Raw genomic sequence first — 25,219 nt, 5'->3', positions numbered from 1 at the left:
TACCCTCGATGGCGGGGTGGCCAGGGGCTATACGGCGATTCCCCCAGTGGATAAGGCGCTCATTGTGCACCAATGCCCGCAGAGCACCGCCACCTGGTATGGACGCCCTAAGCTTCCATCCAAGCCCTGTAGGCTCACGTCGTCCCTGACAGCTAAAGCCTACAGCGCTGCTGGATAAGCCGCCTATGCCCTGCACGCCATGGCTCTCCTGCAGGTCCACCAAGCCAAGGCGCTGAAAGAACTGCACGAGGGTAGTTCTGCCCCAGATTTGATGCAGGAACTGCGCTCGGCGACCGACCACGCTCTCCGAGTGACGAAGGTCACGGCGCAGTCTCTAGGGCAGACGATGGCCACACTAGTGGTCCAGGAGCACCACCTTTGGCTCAACCTGGTTGAGATGGGCAAGGCACGCAAAACACGGTTCCTTGCTGCCCCCATTTCGTGTTGATGCATATGAGGCCACTTCAGCACTGGCTCCAGACTCGAGTCCCGAGATGGGCATGGTGCCACGGGACACATCGCGTGGCCATCACGCTGGTCTGTCACCATCTTTTCAGCCCTTGGACCGACCTCTCGTTTCTACGAGCAGGTGTTCCTTTATAACTGGTCTCCAGGCGCTGGGGTGCTGTTTGCAACGGGCACACTTGATAATCTCAGTATAACTTTTATTTCTTTAGATAGGAATAATTTTAAATAAAACTAAATTAAATTGAATTGACAAACTGAAAATGAAGTAGAAATAAAAATTAAATTAAAATTTGAAACATTATAACCTTTGTTGTAATGACTAATGCAGCTTTCACTTTTAATTTATGTTTGAGTGGAGGGGAAAAAGCAACAAATAATTGAAATGTCAGCAGAACGCAATAAGAAATGTGTTGAAGGACAGTTTGGTCTTCATACACCTAAAGCATATGCTTTCATTCTGAAACCACTTAGAAGTTTGTTCAGCAGGATACTAATCATAAAATATATATATGAAATGCAACAGAGGTGTTTTTGTTACATTTATATTGACAAACTGTTTTTCTTAGTTGTGAATTTAAAATAAGCTTAAAATATTGATGTTGAGTTTACAGTTACAATTTTAATTCTGATTCATGAACAGATTCATTCTGACTCGACTCGGACTCTGCCTGTAACGGACTCGGTCTTGAGTCTGACTCGGCCCCTTTTGGACTTGGACTCAACTCGGACTCGATTGTTTAAAGACTCAGACTTGACTTGGACTCGAATAAGGTAGACTAGAACCCAACACTACTTGAAATTAACTATTTGACTCACCGGCCACTGTGGCTAGTGATATTCCATAGTCACTAGCCACTCAACATTTTCATTAGCCAAAATCCCCCACCCCACAAAAAGTGATAAAGGTAACTGAAGACTGTAAATGCATGTATTTGTTTGAACATTTATTTGAACAAGAATTACATGAGTTTAGCAGGCCTAATGATTACCTTTAGAACCTTTAGAATATCTGAAGGCAAATATGGCCAGTTTGAACAGGAATAGGATAAAACAAGAGGAAATCTTGGTCAATAATCAACTTGTCCATGAAAGTGCAGATAGATTTGAACCCCTTTTAACTATTCTTAATTGTACTTGCCCTAATTGTTATTTTCATTGTTTAACAGTGGCATTAATGCCATAAGCACAGGTCAGACCATGGATGGCTGCAAAGTACTATTGTTAGGCTAATGTAGATAGTCTTTCTAAAAAATAAACTATAGTATCTGTTCTGAAAAACTGATAGCCTAAACAGGTTAAGAAGCCTTTAACTAAAACTTTCACAGTTAATAATTCCATGGAGTACAAAATGAGATGTTAGGTAGATTAAACTCAGTCACCATTAACTTTCATTGCACCTTTTTCATAAATGGAAAAATACATTCATCTTTTTTTCCATTCATAGAAAAATGAAAGTTCTAAGAGTTTGGATCAAGATAAAGGTGAGTGAGTGAGTGATAAGAGAAAAATGTATATATAGGCTATTAATAATAAAAATGAAGTTTTGTAGAGTTTTATAGATTTACCCTAATCGATGTAATATGCATCTACAGTATTCCAGTAAGTGTTACTGCAGTAAGCACATTTAAGTTTAGGTGATGCTTTGTATTTTAAAAACCTTGTTATCGATGTTGATGCATGGCACACCGTTGTCTCTTTACCTTGTCTGTGCTTTTTAATTTCAGGGCTGTCTTGCAGTTTGAGAGGTTCTACTTCCTCCATAAAGAGCTTTTTACTAGAACATTCTCTGTAGAATTCAAATGGGTCAGCTGAATGTGATGAATACAAATAATGAGATGAATACAAATACATTTGTTAGCCGGCACTGCAGATTTCTACCTGCATTTAACAGGTGGGCTGGTGTTAATGTCAAGCCCTGATAGTATCAGGACTCTATGAGACCAGGTTGTGCAGTAGTGATGCAATGTGGTGACTACAAATGCAGTAAAGACAGTGGCTGCGTCCGAATCCAAAGATAGCTACCTTGTTGCCTCGCTGACCAATCAGACAATGACTCAACAGTCAGCCTTTGCGTGCAAAGGTACCTCCGGAAACTGGTTTTGGACAGGCTTCTGAGGCAGCATAATGTCATATCGTTGCTACAATTTCAGCATTCATTCAGTCCAACCAAACCACAACGATACTATCTCAGTAGACAGGATGTGACACAAACATTGGATTCAGATGTGCCTTGGTCCCAAACTCCATATACATCCTCCAGAGGCAGCATTTTCCTGGTTTCAGACACAGCCAGTGGGCAGCTCAGATGCCTAATGCATTATTTCACTTCCAGTATATTTAGCAGTTATGCTTAATAATGCTGAAATAGTGATGAAATTCCAAATCTCCATTTAAGATCATTTCCAGTACATCACAGCTGTTAAGGCTTTGTTAATGTACAAATGTGAAAAATGCAAGAGCAAGAAACCTATCTAGGTTCTACAACATTGCCTCAAGTTGCTAGGGCAACAGGTTGACAGAGCAAAAAAACAAAAAAAAAAACAAAGTGGCAAGTATGCAGGAAATACCACTTTCATTTCTGTCTTTCCACAGGGTATAAGGATTGTTAAAGCAAAGGCGCATCTACTATTTGTGTAGAATTAAATGGATCATGAAGGCTACAGAGTTATATTGCCCTGTGTGTTGCAGAAGCCAAAATCCAAGCTCTGCTCTGTGAATTTAGCCAGATTAGAATTTTCCATCTGCGATGAATTATAATAGCACATTACATCTCTCGGTGTCTTTGGAGAAATAAAAAATAGACACAAAAGAGACAACTCTATAAGAGTAATAGACCTATAAGATGGATTTGGATAGCACAAAGTAGATGGGATAATTTTGTCTTGGAAGAGTTTGATAAGAAATTTTGGAGTTCATTTTTAGTCATATTACTCTGACTTTAGATTGTAGACTTTGGCATCTTGGCAAATCTGAGCACAGTTTGCCACATTGTTGAGGTCCAAAAATGGGTGGCAGGTCTATTCCGATGGGGTTGCAGACAGCAGTGTAAAAACTGTTAAATGCAAATGATAACATCTAAACACATAATGTGCATAGTTAGGGGTTATTCTTTACATAACTGTTACATTTTTCAAGGGATTATAGAGGGGTTATTAATAACTAATAAGTCATATACAAATGCATTATAAATCATTAATATGCAGGTACAACAACATGTATAAAAAGGTGACTTTCATGCAATACCTGCCAAATAATGAGACATTTTACCTGTTATAAATGCTTAATAACAATTATTCAACATTAATAACCTATGAAAGTACCCTAATGAATGAGGACACATATGAAGGATTTATTAAGGAGTTGCCAACATTAGAAACGTAAATGTACATAAAGTTCAGTATGGTTTAATGGACAATTTATTCAAATGTTAATGTCTGACAGACATGTTAAATCACAAAGTTTTGGGGGTGTGCATCATAAGCACTTTGTCAAACATGCGGGATATCTCTTTTACTTACAACTATCTGCCTCAAACAAAGTTTTTAAATATCTTTAAAAAGAAACAATGTCACAAACTTTGTAAACTTTGGCAGGTTCTTTGTCATAATCATGTTTTGGAGTTAACAAAATGAATAGGCCTATCAATGTTTGATATTCCAGAAATGTGCATCTTCATATAGACTGAATTTATTTCCTTTCATAATGTAATGCATTCAGTCCTTATTCATCAAGCCTAGTACGTCTCTTAAAAAAAATAAAACAAAAGTTTTATTTTTTTGGAGATCAGGGAAAGAGTTTTAATAAAATTAAGTAGATTAAGTTTTTATTTTTAAAAGCAACATTTAATTAAATAATCAAATTACCTTTGGCAGTCCCAATACATGGCTATATTGAGTACACAAAGCTGAAATGTATGCACATTCTTCACTGTGTAGGCCTACAATAAGAGAAATTCATATCTTTACTATTATCTTTATTGTCTTAAAATAGAACAAAATAGCCTACTTGATAGTATTACATCACGCTACGGTAACTTCCATCTCTCCAAAACTTCACAAAACTGCACAGAACTAATGTGTGCTCAATGTTACTTAACAATGTTCTTAAAGAGACAGCAACAATATTAGAAGTGTCCATAACATTTATGCAGTTTTAAGAGACACTAAATACATTAAAATTATACAAAAAATGACCAAATGTAAAAAAAAAAAAAAATAAAAAAATAAAAAAAATAAAAATAAAAAAATACATGCTATTTGGAGTCTTCTGTGTTTTGCAGTATTATCATTTAATCAAAATTAATCAATAATTTAAAGGTGCACTTTTTTCCCCATTGAAAAAGTTTTACTCCTAAAGAAATTAATTGTAATTTTGAAACATACTGTATGTATAACGTCATGACCACTCACATAAGATGAGGACTCTAGTCATATCAGTAACCTTATAAAAGCTGTTGTATTCTACATGGGGCAAGGGCGCCCTCATAGGGGCTATCATTTTACAATCACATGACAAGCTGAATCTCAGTAACTGTCTTGTTATTGGACACTTTCACTCTTGTATTAAATTATTCATGGCAGATTGTGAATATTGAATTCCTACAATGGCATCTGTACCTGAAACTTGATTTTAAATAATGCTGCATCCACACCACTAGATGTCACCATAAGTCCAAGATGGCGTGAACAAAAAAATTACAGATGAGTGCATCTTTAACTAAATAATATTTGACTATTGAAATTCCTGAAAATGCTCATATCCTATTATTATTATTATTATTATTATTATTAGAAGTAGTAGTAGTAATATTTATAATAATAAAATTAAATACAATTATTATTATTTTCTTATTAATAATAATAATAATAATAATAATAATATGAGGGACGTTGAGTTATGCTTCATGCCACCCTTGAATGAGTCTGTGGGCCACCCCAGCCCAAAAAGTCTGAACATGGCACTGGACAGATGCCAACATGGACAGGTTCCTTGACATGCTCTCATCCTCAAAAACCATGAACAAAAGTAAAAAAAATAAATAAATATATATATATATATATATATATACATACATACATACATACACGCACCACACACAGAGGGTTGGGGAGTAACGGAATACATGTAACGGGATTACGTATTTAAAATACAAAATATTAGTAACTGTATTCCACTACAGTTACAATTTAAATCATTGGTAATTAGAATACAGTTACATTCAAAAAGTCTTTTGATTACTGAAGAGATTACTTTGCATTTTATTGTCATTTTTTTCATTTAATATTTAGTCCTTTCAGATGGAAAAAATTTATACATATAAATGATATGATCCAAAGTGCATTTGAACTTTCTTATGATGTGTTACATTCATACGTGCAGACAGAGAAGTAAGTTTAATGTAAGTTTGGAGCAGAAGAAATGGAAATAAACCTTGTGTAAATTGTCAGCTTTACGTTAAGCTAAAATGCTATTTCTAGCCATTTTACATGCACGTTACCAGGCACGATCATATTTTTTTTTATCAAGAAAATTCACGTTAGATCATAATTTCTTTTTTTCTTGTAAGACCTTTGATATTAGGGCAAAAATTATATTCTTGATAATCATTTTTGTATTGTTTTCCTGTAAAAATATCTAAAAATCCTTAAAACAAGATCAATTTGATCTATCTTGTTTTAGAAACAACACTGCATAAGATATTTAGGTTTTTTCAGAGAATGTATTTTTAACACGTGTATTTTGTCTTACTGTATATATATATATATATATATATATATATATATATATATATATATATATATATATATATATATATAAATTGAGAACTACTACTCTAGAAGAGACAAATGAGGTACTGGATATTTTTACCTCAGGAGAAACATCTGAACATTAAGTAGTCTTAATAGTAGAATCTTAATAGTGCATTTTATCTCATTGGTGTCAAAGAGAAACAATAGCAACTAGATAGTAAAGTTTGAAGACAAACTTTATGTTGGCTTGACAAAGCCTTTATAGTTTGAAGAGTTGGAAGTTTGAAGGTCTTACATTCAGACAGACAGAAGGAACATCATACAGATAGACAGCCAGCTGCAAGAAGTCCTATGCATCCCTACCCCTTGCTTGTTTTTCTGAATGGCAAATTGGTTGCTAGGGTAACTCTATTTGGTTGCAAGGCAGTTACCAAAGTGATACTCAAAAGTCTGAGTCAAATATACAAAACCAGAAGTCTCTACAATGTTCTGATGCAGAGATATGTAATTTGTTACTTGGTTACTAGGTTAACCCCATCTGGTTGCTAAGCAGTTACCAGGGTGTTACTTATCAAAGCTCCTTGCCATCCTGAGTGAAATAAGTCAACCCGGAAGTCTCTACGATGTCCTGGTGCAGAGATATTTTATTTGTTACTTGGTTGCTAGGGTAAGCCCATGTGGTTGCTAGGCAGTTGCCACTGTGAAACCAAGAAGGCTGCTTGCTGTTCTGAGTCATACAAGCAACAATGAAGTCTCTATGACATTCTGATCCTGAGATACCATCTAAGCAATTTTAAATGGAAGTCAGTGGGGTTTGGTTGCTAGGGTGCTCTAAATGGTTGCTAGGGCGTGGCTAAGTAGTTTACATGATGATTCTTGAAGACTGATTGCTCACCCAATTCAAACAAGCCAACTCTCATGTCTGTAGGACATTCTGATCTGAAGATATCACACTCAGCCTTTTTGAATGGAAGTCAAAGGGGTTTGGTTGCTAGGTTGCTCTAACTGGTTGCTAGGGCATGGCTGAGTAGTTTCCATGATGATACTTGAAGACTGATTGCTCACCCAATTCAAACATGCCAACTCTCATGTCTGTTGGACATTCTGATCAGGAGATATCCATCTAAGCCATTTTGAATGGCAGTCATTGGGTTTTGGTTGCTAGGGTGCACTAAATGGTTGCTAGGTTGTATGCAGTTGCTAGGGTGTTAAAGTGATGGAGTGAAAGAAAGAATAAAAAGAGTGGAGTGATGGAAAGATAGAAAAGAGAGTGATGGAGTGATAGAAAGTATGAGTGGTGGAGTGATAGTAAGTAGACTGAATCCTCTAAAGGAGTTATTACAGGGAAAAGTTTTCACACCTTGAATGGGAGTCAATTTAAAATCAGTCCAGTTCGGAAGTCCGATACAGGAATATCAGTTAGAAAAGAGAAAGCAACCCGAGTCAGAACAGTCTGAAGGTCTGACCCGAGTTTGGTGGTTGTAGCTTTAAAGCTCTAGGAGGAGATACAGTTTAAATTTTGGCTCAGAATAATAATAATAATAATAATAATAATAATAATAATAATAATAATAATAATAATATTTTGACAAGCCAACATAAATATTAAGGAGATTACTTGTTTCCTAAGAGGTTGTTTCTCACAGTACTTTGCTTGTACTTTTACCAAATTTCTCTTTTTCTCTCACCTGTTCCCTTAGTTGCTTTCTCTGGTCTGGGCTTTACCTCATTCTACTTGGCGGGCAAGCTGCAGTGCTTCACAGACAGTGGACGTGGGCGCAGTTGGCGTCTATGTGCCGTGGTTCTGCCTCTGTATAGTGCCATGATGATCGCCCTGTCCCGCACCTGCGACTACAAACATCACTGGCAAGGTCAGAGGCCTCCACATCTCCATGCAACCATTATGCCAGTGCATGCTTGTGCTCCTCTGGCAGTCAGAGTCATTAAATCTTTTTTTTTTTTTCAGTATGTTTGTGTTTCCTCTGTAACAAACCCATAACTTTGGTGTTGCTAGTCCCATGCTCTACCAGTCACACCACAAGTATACTGTAGTATTGGAAGCATCTCACACTAAGAGCAGTTTATTTTTGTTATGGATCCAATAAATACATTATTAATACAAATATAGTAAGAGTCAGCTGGTCATAATCACACAATAAACTATGACAGGGTGGTCAGGATATAGACACAATGCTTATTGCACAGCTACTTACCAAATAAATAAGTGAATACTGATGTGAGTTTAAATCATTTTATCATGTAATAAGAAATGTGAGAAAAGTGCTGAGTCATACATGAAACTAGCCCAGCAAATTAGGAAATCCATTGCCTGAGGCAACAGTCAGTTATACAGTTCAACGTCACAAAGCTTAACAGTCTGGTTCTGGAAGTATACAGTAAATCACATTCACTTCTTTTTCTATATGGGAATTGATTATTAATGATAGCTTATATGTTTTTGAGACGTTACAGATATTACAGCAGATTTTCCGTAAAGCTGCTTTGGAATATTGTATATTGGGGAAAAGCACAAATAAAAAAATATTTTATATTTTGTTGCCAACAAAGCATAAATTCAGATCAAACATTTACAAGGTATTTAATTTGTATGAGGACTTTGATTTCAGCAGATCTTGCTCACATTTCAATGGCCGTTGTTACTATTAGGGATGGGCACGAGCACTCGAGTTCCAGAGTACCCGGAAGTGACAGAAATGACAGATTATGAAAACAATGATTGATAATGAAAAGGCGTGATGTGACTTTTCACTGAATTCAAAATTCAGTAACAACTTCCTAACAACTAAACACAAATATATCAAAGAGGGGCCTTATTTTTTAGATTGATTACATTGTGATTTTCAACAGTACCTTGACTGTCAACAGAGACATCTCATAGCAACCAAACTGATAAATGATGCAGCAATGCTAGCTTTATTTCTTCAGGTTTACGATCATCAAAAGAAAGTTTAATCCACCGTGTTTTGAACACCTGTCTCTGCACATGTTTGCAAAACAATTTTTATTGTCATATAATAATATAGAAACTTTGACTCATTGTATTTTATTTAAAGGAAAATGTCACCCAAAAATGTAAATTATCTCATCATTTACTTACCCTTATGCCATCCCGGATGTGTATGACTTTCTTTCTTCAGCATAACACTAATTAAGTTTTTAGAAGAATATCTCAGCTCTTTTGGTCCTCACAATACAAGTGAATGGGTGCCAAAATTTTGAAGCTCCAAAAATCACCTAAGTCAGCATAAAAGTAATCCATATGACTGTGGTTAAATCAATGTCTCCAGAAGTGATATGATAGGTGTGGGTGAGAAACAGATCAGTATTTAAGTCTATTTTTACTATAAAATCTCCTCCCTGCTCAGTCAATGTCCAATTTAACCTTAACTTTCACTTTTACATTCTTCTTATGTTTTTGGTGATTCACATTTTGCATGCATATCACCCCCTACTGGGCAGGGAGAAGAACTTCTTTCAAAAAAGGACTTAAATATTGATCTGTTTCTCGCCCACACCTGTCATATCACTTCTGAAGATATGGATTAAAACACTGGACATATGGATTACTTTTATGATGCCTTTATGTGCTTTTTGGAGCATCAAAATTGTGGCACCCATTCACTTGCATTGTATGGATCTACAGAGCTGAGATATTCTTCTAAAAATCTTAATTTGTGTTCTGCAGGAGAAAGAAAGTCATAAACATCTGGGATGGTATGAGGGTGAGTAAATGATGAGAGAATTTTCATTTCTGGGTGAACTATCCCTTTAATAAAAGTGAAGGTTTATAATTCACTGAAAATCTCCCTATGTGCCGACATGTTTGCGTGATGTCACACACCTTCATCTCAGCATTCTAAGTCCAACATAACGTGGTGTTCCATTGCAGTTTTCCCAGTATGAGTTTTAAAATTCCGAGTTAAATGGAAGCATGAATCATCACAGCAACAAACTCCATCAGAGTACAGCGTGACTTTCTGTCCGGGGCAAAGACAGCACTCTACACTCTCGAGAAGAGTGCGCACACACACAAAGCGAAATCTTTCTTTCAAACATCTAGATGGAGCACAGCTGAATGGAACAGAACGCAGTGTCTTCAAAACTATTTTCAACTTAACATGGCATTTTAAAAACGCAGTGGTTATTGCGTCTCCAATCACACCAACTGCGGTTTGCAGATACATGGTGCACACTTACTAAGCTTATTGCCATAACCTGAAGGAAGAACAGAGACATGCGTTCTGAGCATTGTTTCATTGAATTGGCCAGCGAGTCTTCACATAATGACAAAATATCATGCATTATATTTTGATTATTCCCTCTTGTGTACTTATTGTAACAGACTACATTATAACAGCCTATAATAATTAATAGACACTAGAACAACAACACGCAATGCAGCAGCCAAAGACGTATAGCATATATGTATGTACATACTGTATATGTACATGTCTATCGAAGAGTACTCGAGTAGTTACTTTGAGTAGACAAAATGACCAAAATACCCATCCCTAGTTACCATTGGAAGTAAGTTTACCCTGCTAGGGCCACCCCGGAAGCGAAAAACGCAGAACTGTGAAAAAGACTAAGAGTGCCTAGACACAAGAGTTTATGGTGCGTCAGAGAATGCTGCGAATGCATTGATCTCAATGGGGATGGTGCATTGGAAGGACGGAGAGGGAAACACAAGGGTTTCCGATAGTGAAGCACCGTCATGTGACCAAAAGTTGAGAACAACTTTTGCTGCAATGCACTCTTATGTAGGCATCTGTTGACAAATGGAGTAGGAACTAGTTGTGCTGTGAAATTGAAAAACATGAGAGACAAACACTTATGCATGCAGTATTATTCCCTATCCTCTATTATCTTTCTCTGTCAGGCTAAAAAGATAGTACAGTTTGATACAAAGACAAGATTATTGATTTGATTTGTTCATCTGTATGGATTGGTTTACCAATTCTCAGCTACATGTTAAAGTGAATAAAATACTGTGGTGTGGAAATTCCCCCGCAATATAAACATGAAACATGCAGGAATGTTTAAAATTGTTCCCAATATCCACAATCCTGCATTGAATTTCAGGCCCTGAAATATGTACTTTGTAATAAGTGACAGAGGCCTAGACTATATTACAAACATAGACGGTTATTTTTTCATTATTTACATTTTAATCAGGCTACTTTTCTGGTTGGGCAAATACAAAAATTGACTTGTCCGGGACAAAATAAATTACACATTAAAATACAATACACGGTACATCATACCAGTTCAAATTAATGCACAAATAAATACAAATTCACTTTAATAGTGTTGGGCCTCATGTATTCAGATAGAAGACAAAGGCAGGCCTAACAGTCATAAAAAACATTCCTCAAGCCCCCTCCTTCTAAGTCGTAAATTTTACTGACAAAAATCGCGCCAAAATCAAACAAAGGGAGTCCAAAACAGACTACAGATCCATGAAGCCTTGCCCTCTAAAGGATCGAGCTCTCAACTCCTATTGGATGAGGCACACCACAGAACGTCCCTCAAACATGACATCATCAGGACTTCAAATAATTCTGAAATGCTTCCAGAGTTGCTTCCAGCGACTTTGTTCACCGAATACGGACGTAGCTGCTCTCCGGTGCAACCTCGTGGCTTAAGGAAGTAATGTCCGACTCGAAACTGTAGCCATACGATCTCCATCTCGCTGGACGAGTTGAGATTACTCTGTGTTCAACCGAACACTCTAACGGATCCGAAGGAGACCGCTGAGCAATTTGCATCTTCATCCGTTGGCCTACAGAAGTGAAGAGATTAAAGATTTCTCTTCCATCTTCAATCAAGTCGACATTTCTGAGTTCTCCGCCAGCCCGCCCAGAATCAACAGCCGTACCGCCTGCTGACAGCGCGAGGAAATGGCCCCCGTCATCACCATCCATGTGTTTTAACAGATCAGACAATTTATATTTGCTAATCAACGTCAGAAAATTTTTTCAAAAGTCTCAAAAGTTATTACCAAAGCAAGAGTGCATTCATTAAGCCGAGTAAAAAGGCTATTTGCGAAAATAAAACGAACTTTACTTCTTTAATTCAATTTGTTTGGTATTTATGTGTAGATTGATGACGTGTAGTTGTGCATTTTGATGCGTTTGATGGACAAAACATTTTTGAAGACATATAAGACACACAGAGTGATAATTAAAATTAAAATGTGTTTATCGTTAGTTGGTATGCAGTGTAAAGTTGAGAAAACATGCAAGCATAGATTCTTTAGTTTTGACATGGAATCTTTACAGTAAGATGATAAGACCGCTCCATCTTTATTGTAATTATAGCCACCTGGCTAATGGCTAGTATCAGGTCTGTGTGTACAATTCCACAAACCACCTCAAATCAGTGTCTCTCATGACACTGTTCTTAGGGCTGGGTGATATGGCAAAAAAATAAAATCTCAATTTTTATCAAACTTATGGACAATTCACAGTTCATGATTAGATTTTTTCAACTTTTAAATGTACTCCAACATGATTCAAATGTTATGTTCTTTATTAGAATGCAAGGCAACCTGGTTAGAGAAATCCAAGTTCTTTTCATTATAGGAAACAAAGGTGTGCAAGGAAAATTTACAATGTACCAAATGCACCACAAGGGGAAGTTGTCAACAGAGTGTATATGTAAAATAAATTAAAATCTAATAAACCCAGATGTTCAGAAATAATAGTATAAGAAAACTGCAAAATAATTATTAGCCATTGTATGTATTCATTTTATCTAAATCAAATCTATCTAGAAAGTTATCTAGAAATCAATATCTATACATTATCATGTTTAACTAGAAAGTACTCATTGTATATATCAAACAATAGGCCTTTAGAATCAGAATCAGAATGAGCTTTATTTCCAAGTATGCTAACACATACAAGGAATTTGTCTTGGTAACAGAAGCTTCCAGTGCACAAACAATACAGCAACAAGACACAGATAATTTAGCGGTTCGCGCTGAGCAGTGCAGCAATATGAAATAATTTATCATTACAATTCAACTAGCAAAGTTTGTCAAAATGATCGCTTGCCAGATGTTGGCTATAGATACAATACACTTGAAACACGTCACAGAACAAAGCAGTAATTAGCGATCTATCTGAATCATGGCAAAAAGAGTGATGGATGTTTGATTCTCTCATATATAGCCTCTCCATGATTTGAAATGAAGCGCAATAACTGTCACGTAACTAACGCTTTTTTATGGGTAAAAAGAAAATGAGACCTTTCATCAACATGCACATGCCAAGGCCAGTTATGGTCTTAAGCCGGTGTATACCTGCATGATGGACGAAGCTGAGCTAGAATCACACTGTGTACAATCACACTGGGAATATTATCACTGTCTTTTATATCAGTCTCTGTGTTGTTAACCTGTCACGTTCATTTGGAACGTTCCACACACGTGCAGCTGGTCAGAACGGGATCGGCATTAAGACAAGCACTATGGATTTTTTTTCACTTCTTTATTCAGCCTTTGGTGGATTTACAATATATCTAACTATAGCGTTTGCAATATTTTTTGTGAAATCTCAATTTCTCGATTTAAAAAATAAATAAAAAATTGTGTCAAAATGCAAATTCGAATTAATCAGAAAAATCTGAAAAACCGCCCAGCCCTAATTGTTCTGTATAATATAAAATGACAGTTCTGTTATGAACTGGCTTTTTTCATTTCTGGTCATTCTAGAGGTCCATTGACAAATAGACATTTAGAACATCACACTGATAGTGCATGATTTGTTGGAGTTTTTTCTGCTTCAAGATACACACAGATCAAGCTTCAGCAGTTGTTTGTGAGCTTTAACATTCACATCAGTTTTACAGCTCACTGGACTGACTGTAGATGATACCCTGCATAGTTATCAATCATGTCAGTTTGTGTATTATCTGCACAGGCTCACTGTCACCATCAATCACAACCAATCACAGGATGCAAAGACACTTGATAAAACCAATGAGAAGACCAGAGGATGCATGAAATGATATGAAGGAAAGGGCCATATAACCAACATAAGATGCAGAGAAAAGTAACACAGTGTGCCCAATTGCTTTCAGAATTCAGTGAATTGCAATATTTCCCCTTTTATACTTTTTATGCATTTGTCACATACATGATGATCACTCTCAATCTTACCATGTACTCCAGTGTTGGGGAAACTAGTTGAAAACTGGAGTTTGCCAAGCTTCAAGCAATCAATAATTTAAAGTAGTTAAACTACAGTCAAACTTCAGAGAGAGAAAAAAAAGGCAGCTGGCAGCAGGAAGTGTCTGCCAATGGCTGTCGGAAGAGAAGGAGGAACCTGCTGCTGGCAACTGCCAATCATTAGCATCCAAACAGTGACAGCAGCCAATCGCTTATCTCCCAGAGTAACGAATGACAACCGTAAACAGATGCATTTCTCAGTGTTAGCAGTTGAGTTCGTAAAATAATTATAACATATTTCTTCAATCATATGTATAAAGATTCGACTTAGTATTGTTAACATTGTTGTTAATATCACAAGTCTTGTATTCTGAATTATATAATTTGAAATTACAACTGCACTACACAATGTGAAACTTAACTTGAAATGTTCGAATTCAGCAACAAAATATTTTAGGGTTAAATATCAACAAGAATGCTGTCATCAGTCATTCAGACAACAGTTATAGTATGCTATTCCTATGTATGATATAAAATCAATCAAATCAAATCATTTTTATTGTCACACAACCATATACACAAGTGCAATAGTGTGTGAAATTCTTAGGTGCAGTTCCGAGCAACATAGCAGTTGTGACAGTGATGAGACATATACCAGTCTGCAATAAACCTCAAATTTACACAACACAATTTAAAATGTAATATACAAATAATAACATACAATGTACATTATACAATACACACAATATAGAGTACACATTATACAATAAAAAAAAAAATTGTATATATAGTATATATAAAATGTACAGTAGGTTGTATTGTACTGTATTGACATTCAGGCTGTCGGCTGATAGTCAGTTGCCAGTGTGTTGTTAAGAGAATATAATTTATGACAGTCCAGTGTGAGATAATAAGATTAATAAAGTGCAGTGCTGATGTATGTTGATCGTGAGAGATCAAGAGTTCAAAAGTCTGATTGCTTGGGGGAAGAAGCTGTCATGAAGTCGGCTGGTGCGGGTCCTGATGCTGCGATACCACCTGCCTGATGGTAGCAGTGAGAGCAGCCCATGGCTTGGGTGGCTGGAGTCTCTGATGATCCTCCGAGCTTTTTTCACACACTGCCTGGTGTATATGTCCTGGAGGGAGGGAAGCTCACCTCCGATGATGTGTCTGGCAGTTCGCACCAACTTTTGCAGGGCTTTGCGGTTGTGGGTGGTGCTATTGCCGTACCAGGCGGAGATGCAGCCAGTCAGAATTCTCTCTACAGTGCTGGTGTAGAACCGTGTGAGGATGTGGCGGTTCATTCCAAACTTCCTCAGCCATCTCAGGAAGAAGAGGCGCTGATGAGCCTTCTTCACAATGGCCTCAGTGTGGACGGACCATGTGAGTTCCTCAGTGATGTGAACACCCAGGGACTTGAAGCTGCTGACTCTCTCCACTGGTGCTCCATTGATGGTGATGGGGCTGTGTTCTCTTTCTCTTCTCTTGAAGTCCACCACAAGCTCCTTTGTCTTACTGATGTTGAGGGAGAGGTTGTGCTCCTGACACCAGCATGTCAGAGTGTGCACCTCCTCTCTGAAGGCCGTTTCATCATTGTCAGAGATCAGACCTACCACCGTCGTATCATCAGCAAACTTAATGATGGCATTGGAGCTGTGTGTTGCCACACAGTCATGTGTGTACAGGGAATACAGGAGTGGGCTAAGAACACAGCCCTGTGGGGCTCCAGTGTTGAGGGTCAGTGATGAGGAGATGTTACTGCCCATTCTAACCACCTGGCATCTGCTTGACAAGAAGTCCAGGATCCAGCTGCACAGCGAACTGTTTAAGCCCAGAGCCCGGAATTTCTCATCAAGCTTAGAGAGCACTATGGTGTTGAATGCTGAGCTGTAGTCTACAAACAGCATTCTCACATAAGTGTTCCTTTTTTCCAGGTGGGAGAGAGCAGTGTGTATTGTAGATGCAATGGCATCATCAGTGGAGTGGTTGTTGCAGTAAGCAAACTGCAATGGGTCCAGTGATGGAGGCAGCACAGAGCAGATGTAATCTCTGATTAGTCTCTCAAAGCATTTGCTGATGATGGGGGTCAGAGCAACAGGACACCAGTCATTTAAGCAAGTGATTTTGGACTGCTTTGATATGAAGGTCATAACCAGAATTACACAGCATTTCTGCCCAAAATTAATATTTGTTATGGTCTGAGAAAGGTATGCAATGGTGATGAAAGGCAAATGTCAAGAAAATGTTTTTGATAATTGAAAACAATGTTTTTGATTTAGTTTTAGTTCACTGTATCCTTAAGCTTAATTTTACTGCCCCAAAGGGCAAAAAGCAGTAGTATTTTGTCTATTTTAAGTTATTACCAAAATCGGGTCTCAATCTGTCATGATCTTTTCTATCTGTCATGATTTATGAGTACAGAAAGTCTGTGTCTTCACTGTGTTTCTGTCGTTTCCTCAAACCTTACATTACACCACCATTAAGATTAAAAAAGTACATTACAGCAAATTAAACAACTTGGTTAATCACATTATTCAACAAAACTAGGCTGTTGTTGGCATGCGCTATGACATTTAATTAACAAAGATCTGCTTAATAAATGACCCATACGCATGAAACAATGAATTTAAGTTTAATAGCGAGTAGCCAAGAACAATGTGATGGGGAATAAAAATAATCATTCAAACAAAAGACAGAAATGTTGTCAACACTTTCCACAAGTAAGCTGTATTTTGATAGCATTAAACTAGCCCTCAATTAAAGCTGTTACGTGAGTCATATGATGATCCCCAATGATTTTATAAAAGGAAATCAATTAAGTAAACCAAAGATGACAATCCAAAAGCATGGTTTTATTTTAAAACACGTTCAGTTTGACTTTTTTTTTTCTAGTGCTCTAGTGGCATCGATCTTCTTGTACACTACCCATTTGGCTAGTTACACTAAGAAGCCCTTCCTTACCTGCACAAAAGAGTGTTCCATCTTGGCAAACACCTCTTGTGTTTTGTCCAACTTTAAGTTGGTTGTGAGGTTTTGACTCTCTCTATTTGATGTAAGAGATCAATCCTATCTCAAGTTATGCAGCACTACTGTGTCTGCGAGACAATGTGTCCTTAGGAACATGTGTTAATGGCCTCCCAGCGTTAAGCCAGTTATCACATTCTTTCAGTCCTATAAATGAGGAAATATTTCCTATCAGTAAAGTGTTTCCCCAAGAAGAAGCCCTTTCTCTACCAACATAAACTGCTTCCCTACAATGGCTAAACAGTTATTGTTAGCATTTTTTGTCTAGTGGTTTATTCCTAGACTAAATGTAAAAAGAATGATCTTCTGTCTGTTATAAGCGGCTCCCCCACGGGCAAGCCCTTTTTTATTATTACCTTAGCTGTTTTACGTCATGGAAAAACAGATATTGTAATCATTCTAGTCTAGTGAAATATTCCTAGATCACATGTAAGAAGAATTCTCTTATTGTCTATCATAAAGAAAAGCAGCTCCCCCACGGGCGAGCCCTTTTTACTACTCTAGCTGTTTAATTTCAGGGTAAAACAGTACTGCAGTCACTTGTATAGTGATTAATTCCTAGATTCCACACAGGGAGGTTTTCTTTCCTGTCTCTCGTATTTTAAAGTGCTCCCCCGCGGGCGGGTCTTTTTCTATTAGATTAATTGCTTCCCAGTGTTAGTAAAACAATTATTGTGATCATTATCTAGTGATTTACTCCTATATTCCACATATATCCTCCAGCCAGTTTAAGGTGTCCCCGCTGGTGGCTCCTTTTATAAACATGATCAAAGGACTGTGAATTCAGTCCTCCCTCCAAACAGTTCATCACTTCACTTGACGTGAATTCTGTGGAGAAAATTGGCTACCCTCGGACTATTATCTTGCCTCCTTTCAGGCAAGATACACCAATCAGCCACAACATTAAAACCACCTGCCTAATATTGTGTAGGTCCCCCTCGTGCCACCAAATCAACACCAACCCACATTTAAGAATAGCATTCTGAGATGCTATCCTTCTCACCACATTTGTACAGAGTGGTACTCAAACCAACCCATCTGGCACCAACAATCATGCCACGGTCCAAATCACTGAGATCATATTTTTCCCCATTCTGATGGTTGATGTGAACATTAACTGACGCTCCTGACCCATATCTGCATGATTTTATGCACTGCACTGCTGCCACATAATTGGATGATTAGATAATCACATGGATGATTGTTGGTGAGTATTTCTGTAACAGCTGATCTCCTGGGACTTTCATACAGAACAGTTTCTAGAATTTACTCCGAATGGTGCCAAAAACAAAAACCATCCAATGAGCAGCAGTTCTGTGGATGGAAATGCCTTGTTGATGAGAGAAGTCAACAGAGAATGGCCAGACTAGTTCGAACTTGCAAAGTCTACGGTAACTCAGACTAGTTCGAACTTGCAAAGTCTACGGTAACTCAGACTAGTTCGAACTTGCAAAGTCTACGGTAACTCAGACTAGTTCGAACTTGCAAAGTCTACGGTACCGTAGACTTTGCAAGTTCGAACTAGTCTGGCCATTCTCTGTTGACTTCTCTCATCAACAAGGCATTTCTGCTTTGTATCTGAGTTACCGTAGACTTTGCAAGTTCGAACTAGTCTGTCCATTCTCTGTTGACTTCTCTCATCAACAAGGCATTTCCGCTTTGTGCAATTGTGGCGTGTCAACGAGCAGTAACAGTGCTTTGGATCATGAAAAAATGTTTAACTAAATAGTACATAAATAAACTGCAATTGTATTGATGTCAGAGTTGTTGTGTTCATTCGATAGCTGAATTGCATTGTCATTTCTATCTTATTCGGTACACAACGATATCTTTTAGCCAGCTAGCTAGCTAGTGGCTACTGAGCCTCATTGACAGTTTCCATGATAGCAGGGTGAGGTAGCCACTAGCCAGCAAATACTTCCTAACAGGCTGATGTCATGTCTGATGCCAGTTGTGTGTATAACTTTGCCAAACTGCTTGCGTTTTAGCGACCTTAAGTTTGTACAGGAGAAAAAAGTTTGGCTTCTTACATAGCATAAACTAGGCTTTACTCACCCTCATATCATGCCATATGGTTCTGGAACAACATGAGGGTGAGTAAATGATGACAGAACTTCATTATTAGTACCTTGAAGGATCTTCATTTAAATAAAAAGATTTATCTAAAATCCTGTTATGCCAGCATTCTCAGAGACAGCAGTGACCATGACATTTTCTCCAGTACCTTGTAACTATTAGCAGTCTTATTCTATTCTTTCTTGGCTTTGTGATTTTCTGCCTTGAAAATAAAGCATGAGGAAAAGAAGTGAAATCCCTGAAATAAGTGATAGCAAAAATTACAGCTTTCTTGCATATTAGTTGTTGGCCCCATTAATTATCTCCACAAAAAAAGGGGTATGCCCTAGATTTTCGTTTGCCTAACTATGATTATGTACATAAACACTTCATTCAGTTATATGTATATACAAATATATAGGGCTGTCAATCGATTAAAAATTGTAATCAAATTAATTACATGGTATACCGATTAATTAATCAAAATAATCGCAATTAATCGCATATATAGATATTTGCTCAGAAAGACACTCAAATAACAATAATTTAATATATAATGATTAAATAATTATAAATAGTTATATTTAAAGGTGCACTCAGTAACTTTTGCCTTTGTGTCATCTTGGACTTACACTGACAACTAGCGGCTTGGATGAAGCCGGATGCAACTTTTTTAATTACTGAGTGCACCTTTAAATTATTATATATTAAATATATACTGTATATATTATATATTCAAATAATTAAAATGTGTTTCATTATTGTGGAAGACGACTAAATCATTGATATAGCAATACAAAAAATTGGCTTTAGAATCAAATCTTGTTTATTACCATATTATTGAACATAAGCCAATCAGTAGCCTTCAGTCCACAGCAATCCATTTTGCAGTTGAATTTGTCTACCTGTCCGAGACTTGTCTGTGATTTATAATAATGGCTTGTACACCTGTGTCAGACAGAAGCTTTTGGAATGTCTAACTTTGATTCCGTCGCATCATAAACATTCAGTTTTTCGGTCTTAGACACTTTGGAAAACACGTCTTGAGATTCATATATTCGGATTTGCGCTCCATCAAGCTGTGTTTGAATGCAAGAACGTGTTCTCATCTTGTGCTGTCAGCTGTTGGAAAGTGTAGTTTGTTCTCTGTATTAGTGATGTCCAATTCTTGAATGAATCGTTCTTTTGAGACAATTCTCAGCAAGTAACTGGTCGAGCCGGTTCACATAATTGAACTAAATCAATTATGTTCTGGGTTGATGACACAAGATGCACAGCTGAAGTACTTGTACTGGCTACGCAGCACGTCAAGCTGTTCCTTTGCCAAGGATTACTCATGACTTTCTATGTGTTAAGATGTTAATGGCAGTAGCCAAATAAAACATTTATAAACCTACAGATGTTTGTTTCTGTTATTTTTTAATTATTAAAAAAATATTTGCAAATGAAGATCTTGAGAATTAAGTAGGCATTTGTACTTGATGATGTTACTAATACAAATTATTAATGCTATCACTGACTCTTGAGATAAGGGACAAAACATGTTTAAAATATTAGTTTTTATTTTTTAAAACTAAATCAATTTGGAATTGACATCTTTGTAGAAAAGGGTATCCTCTAACGAACCATGTAAGGGAACAGGTTTTTATAAAAACACTTTTTTGTTTTTCTGAAAATTTACATTTATTCATAACTTACATCTTACTGCCATTTGTGTCAACTCCATCAGACACACACATTTTAATTTGATCTATCCAACAACAGTGTAAAGTCTTTAATTATATGATAATGGTGTTCAGTAAAGTTGTTATTTTTATTTTTTTATTTTTTTATTTTTTATTTATTTATTTACACACTATTCTGAAAATTCTGATGGAGCTGACAAATTGAATAGTTTTCCATCTTAACTATGTGTTTTATTCTGGAGCCATTTTGTTTTTCAGTTGATTCAGTAGAAGCTGCCTCTATAACCTAAATTAAAATGTCAAAATGTATCCCATAATTCTAACAGAAATTATCATAATGAGAATGACGCAGTTGACATTTTGAAGCTGTAACCGCAGAGACTTCAACATTGTTTGTTTAAAATATAAAAAAAATATATATATATAAAACTTACCAGACCATGTGTCCTACTGTTGCGTCCACTATGAGCAGGAAGTGGGAAAGTGATCCTCAGAGTTATAGCTGACCATGACATTGTCTAATTTATTCAGGATTATTAAATAATCTGATGAAGTTGACTCAAAGTGAGGACACAACTTTAATAGACAGTTTTTAATGGAAAATATAATTTAAAGTTTACTCTATGTATTGTTGGGTGGCGTTCCTGTCGTTACATTGCTGGGTTTAATTTTAATTAATGTGTCATTTATTGAGAAATTATTGAATGGGACTTTTACGAGAGCGGAAGTTCACACAGCTGCACGCGCTGAGCCACTGTCCCAGACTGTCACTCAATCACTGCTGCAGCATCAAGCTCTTCAAAGTAAACACTTCGCTCCGCACAGTGAAAAAAAAGAATAGTTTCGTCATGCAATGCCTTCATTTAACACCAAGACAAGCTGATATTTCAAGATTAAAATCACAGCTCCAATTTAAGGCAGCACGCTGAGGTAATTTTGGCTCTAATCCTAACTCGGGTTTTTCTGTGTAATGAGATGGTCATTTTCAGGGTGATAATGTAACTGGGCTCTTATGACACCAGTTTTTAAGTGTACATTTTTAAATCAGTGCAACAATATATCAGTGCGCTTTCTCCCAAGTCCCGCATGTCATGAGCAGTATTTCCGCATTTACCCCACGCCCTCGCGGGGGTACTGGAAACTATCGCAGCTACTTCAGGCGGATTAACTGTATAAATCCATGTAAACATCCAAGTTAAGAGTAAATCACTGCCATTCGCGTGATCGACAACTGGAGCGTGAAGAGACAGCAATTCTGCACGTGCACAGCAAGGTGCGTGGGGCACGTGTGTGTGAGATGTGCAGGCGCGAGGCGATCATATGGCGAAGAGAGACTGGCTGTGTCCGAAATCGTTCACTCATTCACTATTTCCTAATAGTGAATGGCAGTTAGTGCACTATATCTCAGCAGTAAGTGAACGAAATGAGTGAATTCGGAAGCTGAATATACAACCAGTGTCATAGCTCTGGGGCTGTTGCAGAAACAATGTCACATATGAAATTTTAAAATACTTGGGCCTTACTTGTTATTTTTATTAAATAATTTATTAATACAATAAATCTTCATTCTTAGTCATTCAGTCATTTTTAATATATACTGTGTGTTAAAATAAAGAGTATTTTACACACATTTAAACACATTTTATCAAATAAAGAGTACATTTTATAATGTATCTGTATGTTTTGTCTCTCTATATGTTATTATGTTATTTTAAGGAAGCAGTAAACTCCCAGCTCGTACGTAATCCCCATGGTGGTTTGTGGGCAATTAACCATTGTCAAGTGTACATCAAATGTACACTCGAAATTAGAGTGCATTGTCGGTAATAATTAGTGAACAAAAGTAGGGAACGAGTGGCTCACTCAGAATACAGACACTCCTACAAAATGGCAGACACCCGAAATAGTGCACTATATAGTGGATAGGGGGTGGTTTCAGACACAGCGAGTGTTCCACGACCGGGGTTGGTGCCCTATGCACTAGGCTGCATATATGCATTTAGAGAGCAGTGGTACTGCTGTACAGAACTAATGATCTAAATACTTACGACACTGTAACTACACTGAAATAAGAATCCACACAGGACTTTAAAAGCTATGAAATAGCGAAAGAAGGCATTAATAAAGCATGATCTTGCTTTGGTTTATATTTCAGCATTATATATAATGTCCTTGTTGGACATTTTCACTGTAATAATTACTAGAAATGTTTCCAAACCTCTCTTATTGACAAATTCATCCAGATCTGACAAGAGCCTTTAAAGGGATAGTTCACCCAAAAATTACAATTCTCATTTTTTACTCACCCTTTGCCACCCCAGATGTGTATGACTTTCTTTCATCTGCTGAACTCAAATGAAGATTTTTAGAAGAATTTCTCAGCGCTGTAGGTCCATACAAAGCAAGTGAATGGGTGGCAACATTTTAAAGCTAAACAAAATCACATAAATCAGCATAAAAGTAATCCATAAGACTCCAGTGGTTAAATCAGTATCTTCAGAAGTGATGTGGTAGGTGTGGATGAGAAACAGTGAAACAGATCACTTTCACATTCTTCTTCTTGTGTTTTTGGTGATTCACATACTTCTCTGCATATCGCCCCCTGCTGAAAATGTAAACAATGAGCAAAAATTGATCTGTTTCTCACCCACACCTATCATATCACTTCTGAAAATATGGATTTAACTACTGGAGTCTTATGGATTACTTTTATGCTGCCTTTATGTGCTTTTGGAGCATCACAATTTGGCCTACAGAACTAAAATATTCTTTTAAAATTCTTAATTTGTGTTTGCAGAAGAAAGGAAGTCATCCATATCTGGGATGGCATGAGGGTGAGTAAATGATGAGAGAATTTTCATTTTTGGGTAAACTATCTCTTCAAAGTGATAGCTCAGCCATAATTTAATATTCTGTCATAATTTCCCTACCCTCATGTTGTTCCAAACCAGTGTGATTCTTTGTATTATGTGGAACACAAAATATGTTATACAGAATGTTAGGGACTGACAGTCTTGGTCACCATTCACTTTCAAAATATGGAGAAAAAAAAAAACATTCACTGAAAGTAAATAGTGACTCAGGCAAACATTCTTTCTAAAATCTCCTTATTGTGTTGCATGGAACAAAGAAAGTCATACGAGTTTGGAACAACATGATGGTGAATGATGACAGAATTTCCATTTATAATAATAATTCTGTAATACATGTTAAATGTGTATTATGTAATGGAATATAGGGGAGTTAACGTCCATTATGTCATTTGTGAAAGTAACGAGTTCTAATTGAGTACTCTTTTAATTGGATACTTTCTTACTCTTACTCAAGGTATTATTTATGTTAGTACTTTTACTTCTACTTGAGTAATAATTTTTTTTTAAAGTAATTGTACTTTTACTTGAGTACAGTTTTTGGCTACTCTACCCACCTCTGACTATGAGCATGCATGTACTGAGGAGGACTTGAATGAGCCTGAGGCGAAATGTAAGTTTCTTTAATAACAAACAAAATGTACTGCAAATATGCTTATGACGAGTCTTATTAAATAACATTTTTATTAAAACTTTTAGCAAAAACTTTTTCAGTCGAGAGCACTGACATACTGTATATATGGAACTGGACCGCTGACGCAACGGTAAACTGCCAGCAGGGGGTGAAGCTACCGGAAGTGTTTTTTGTTTTTTTTGCCTAAAATGCCTGGGATTTGCCTGTTTTCATATTGAAGTGCTCTCTGTAGTCATACTCTACATTGATATTTGTCATAAATTATGTGTCCCTTTGCCATTTAAACCTAGTGTATCAGTTTAATTTTACCCATCTTTGCCTTGCGTGTCTCCCTCACTCTCTGCGTGCCCGCTGCATGTGTGTGTGTGATAGAAGGAGAGAGAGATAGTGTGTGTTGCTCTCAGTGAAGTGACCCCAAGAAAAAGGCACTTTTTGATTAAACCATAAAACTCTGAACGAACATGTCTGCTTGTATTCTTACCTCAGTTTCAGTGAACTTGTTTACATACAGCTGATTTGTTCCCAGATGAAGTTTGTTA

The 25,219-nt window shown here is 36.9% G+C and overlaps 1 protein-coding gene across 1 annotated transcript in view; it reads left to right on the top strand.

Annotated features, from left to right (window-relative positions):
* The window catches only part of plpp4 (phospholipid phosphatase 4), a 201,472-nt gene that overhangs the window by 157,051 nt on the left and 19,202 nt on the right, over positions 1-25,219 (top strand). The window contains exon 6 of the mRNA XM_051650909.1: positions 7,919-8,089. Coding sequence (XP_051506869.1) covers positions 7,919-8,089 — 171 coding nt within the window. The remainder of the gene's footprint in view (positions 1-7,918; positions 8,090-25,219) is intronic.

This window comes from Myxocyprinus asiaticus, chromosome 23 (assembly GCF_019703515.2).
Source record: "Myxocyprinus asiaticus isolate MX2 ecotype Aquarium Trade chromosome 23, UBuf_Myxa_2, whole genome shotgun sequence".
NCBI lineage: Eukaryota > Metazoa > Chordata > Actinopteri > Cypriniformes > Catostomidae > Myxocyprinus > Myxocyprinus asiaticus.
This window is presented reverse-complemented; position numbering and strand designations above follow the sequence as displayed.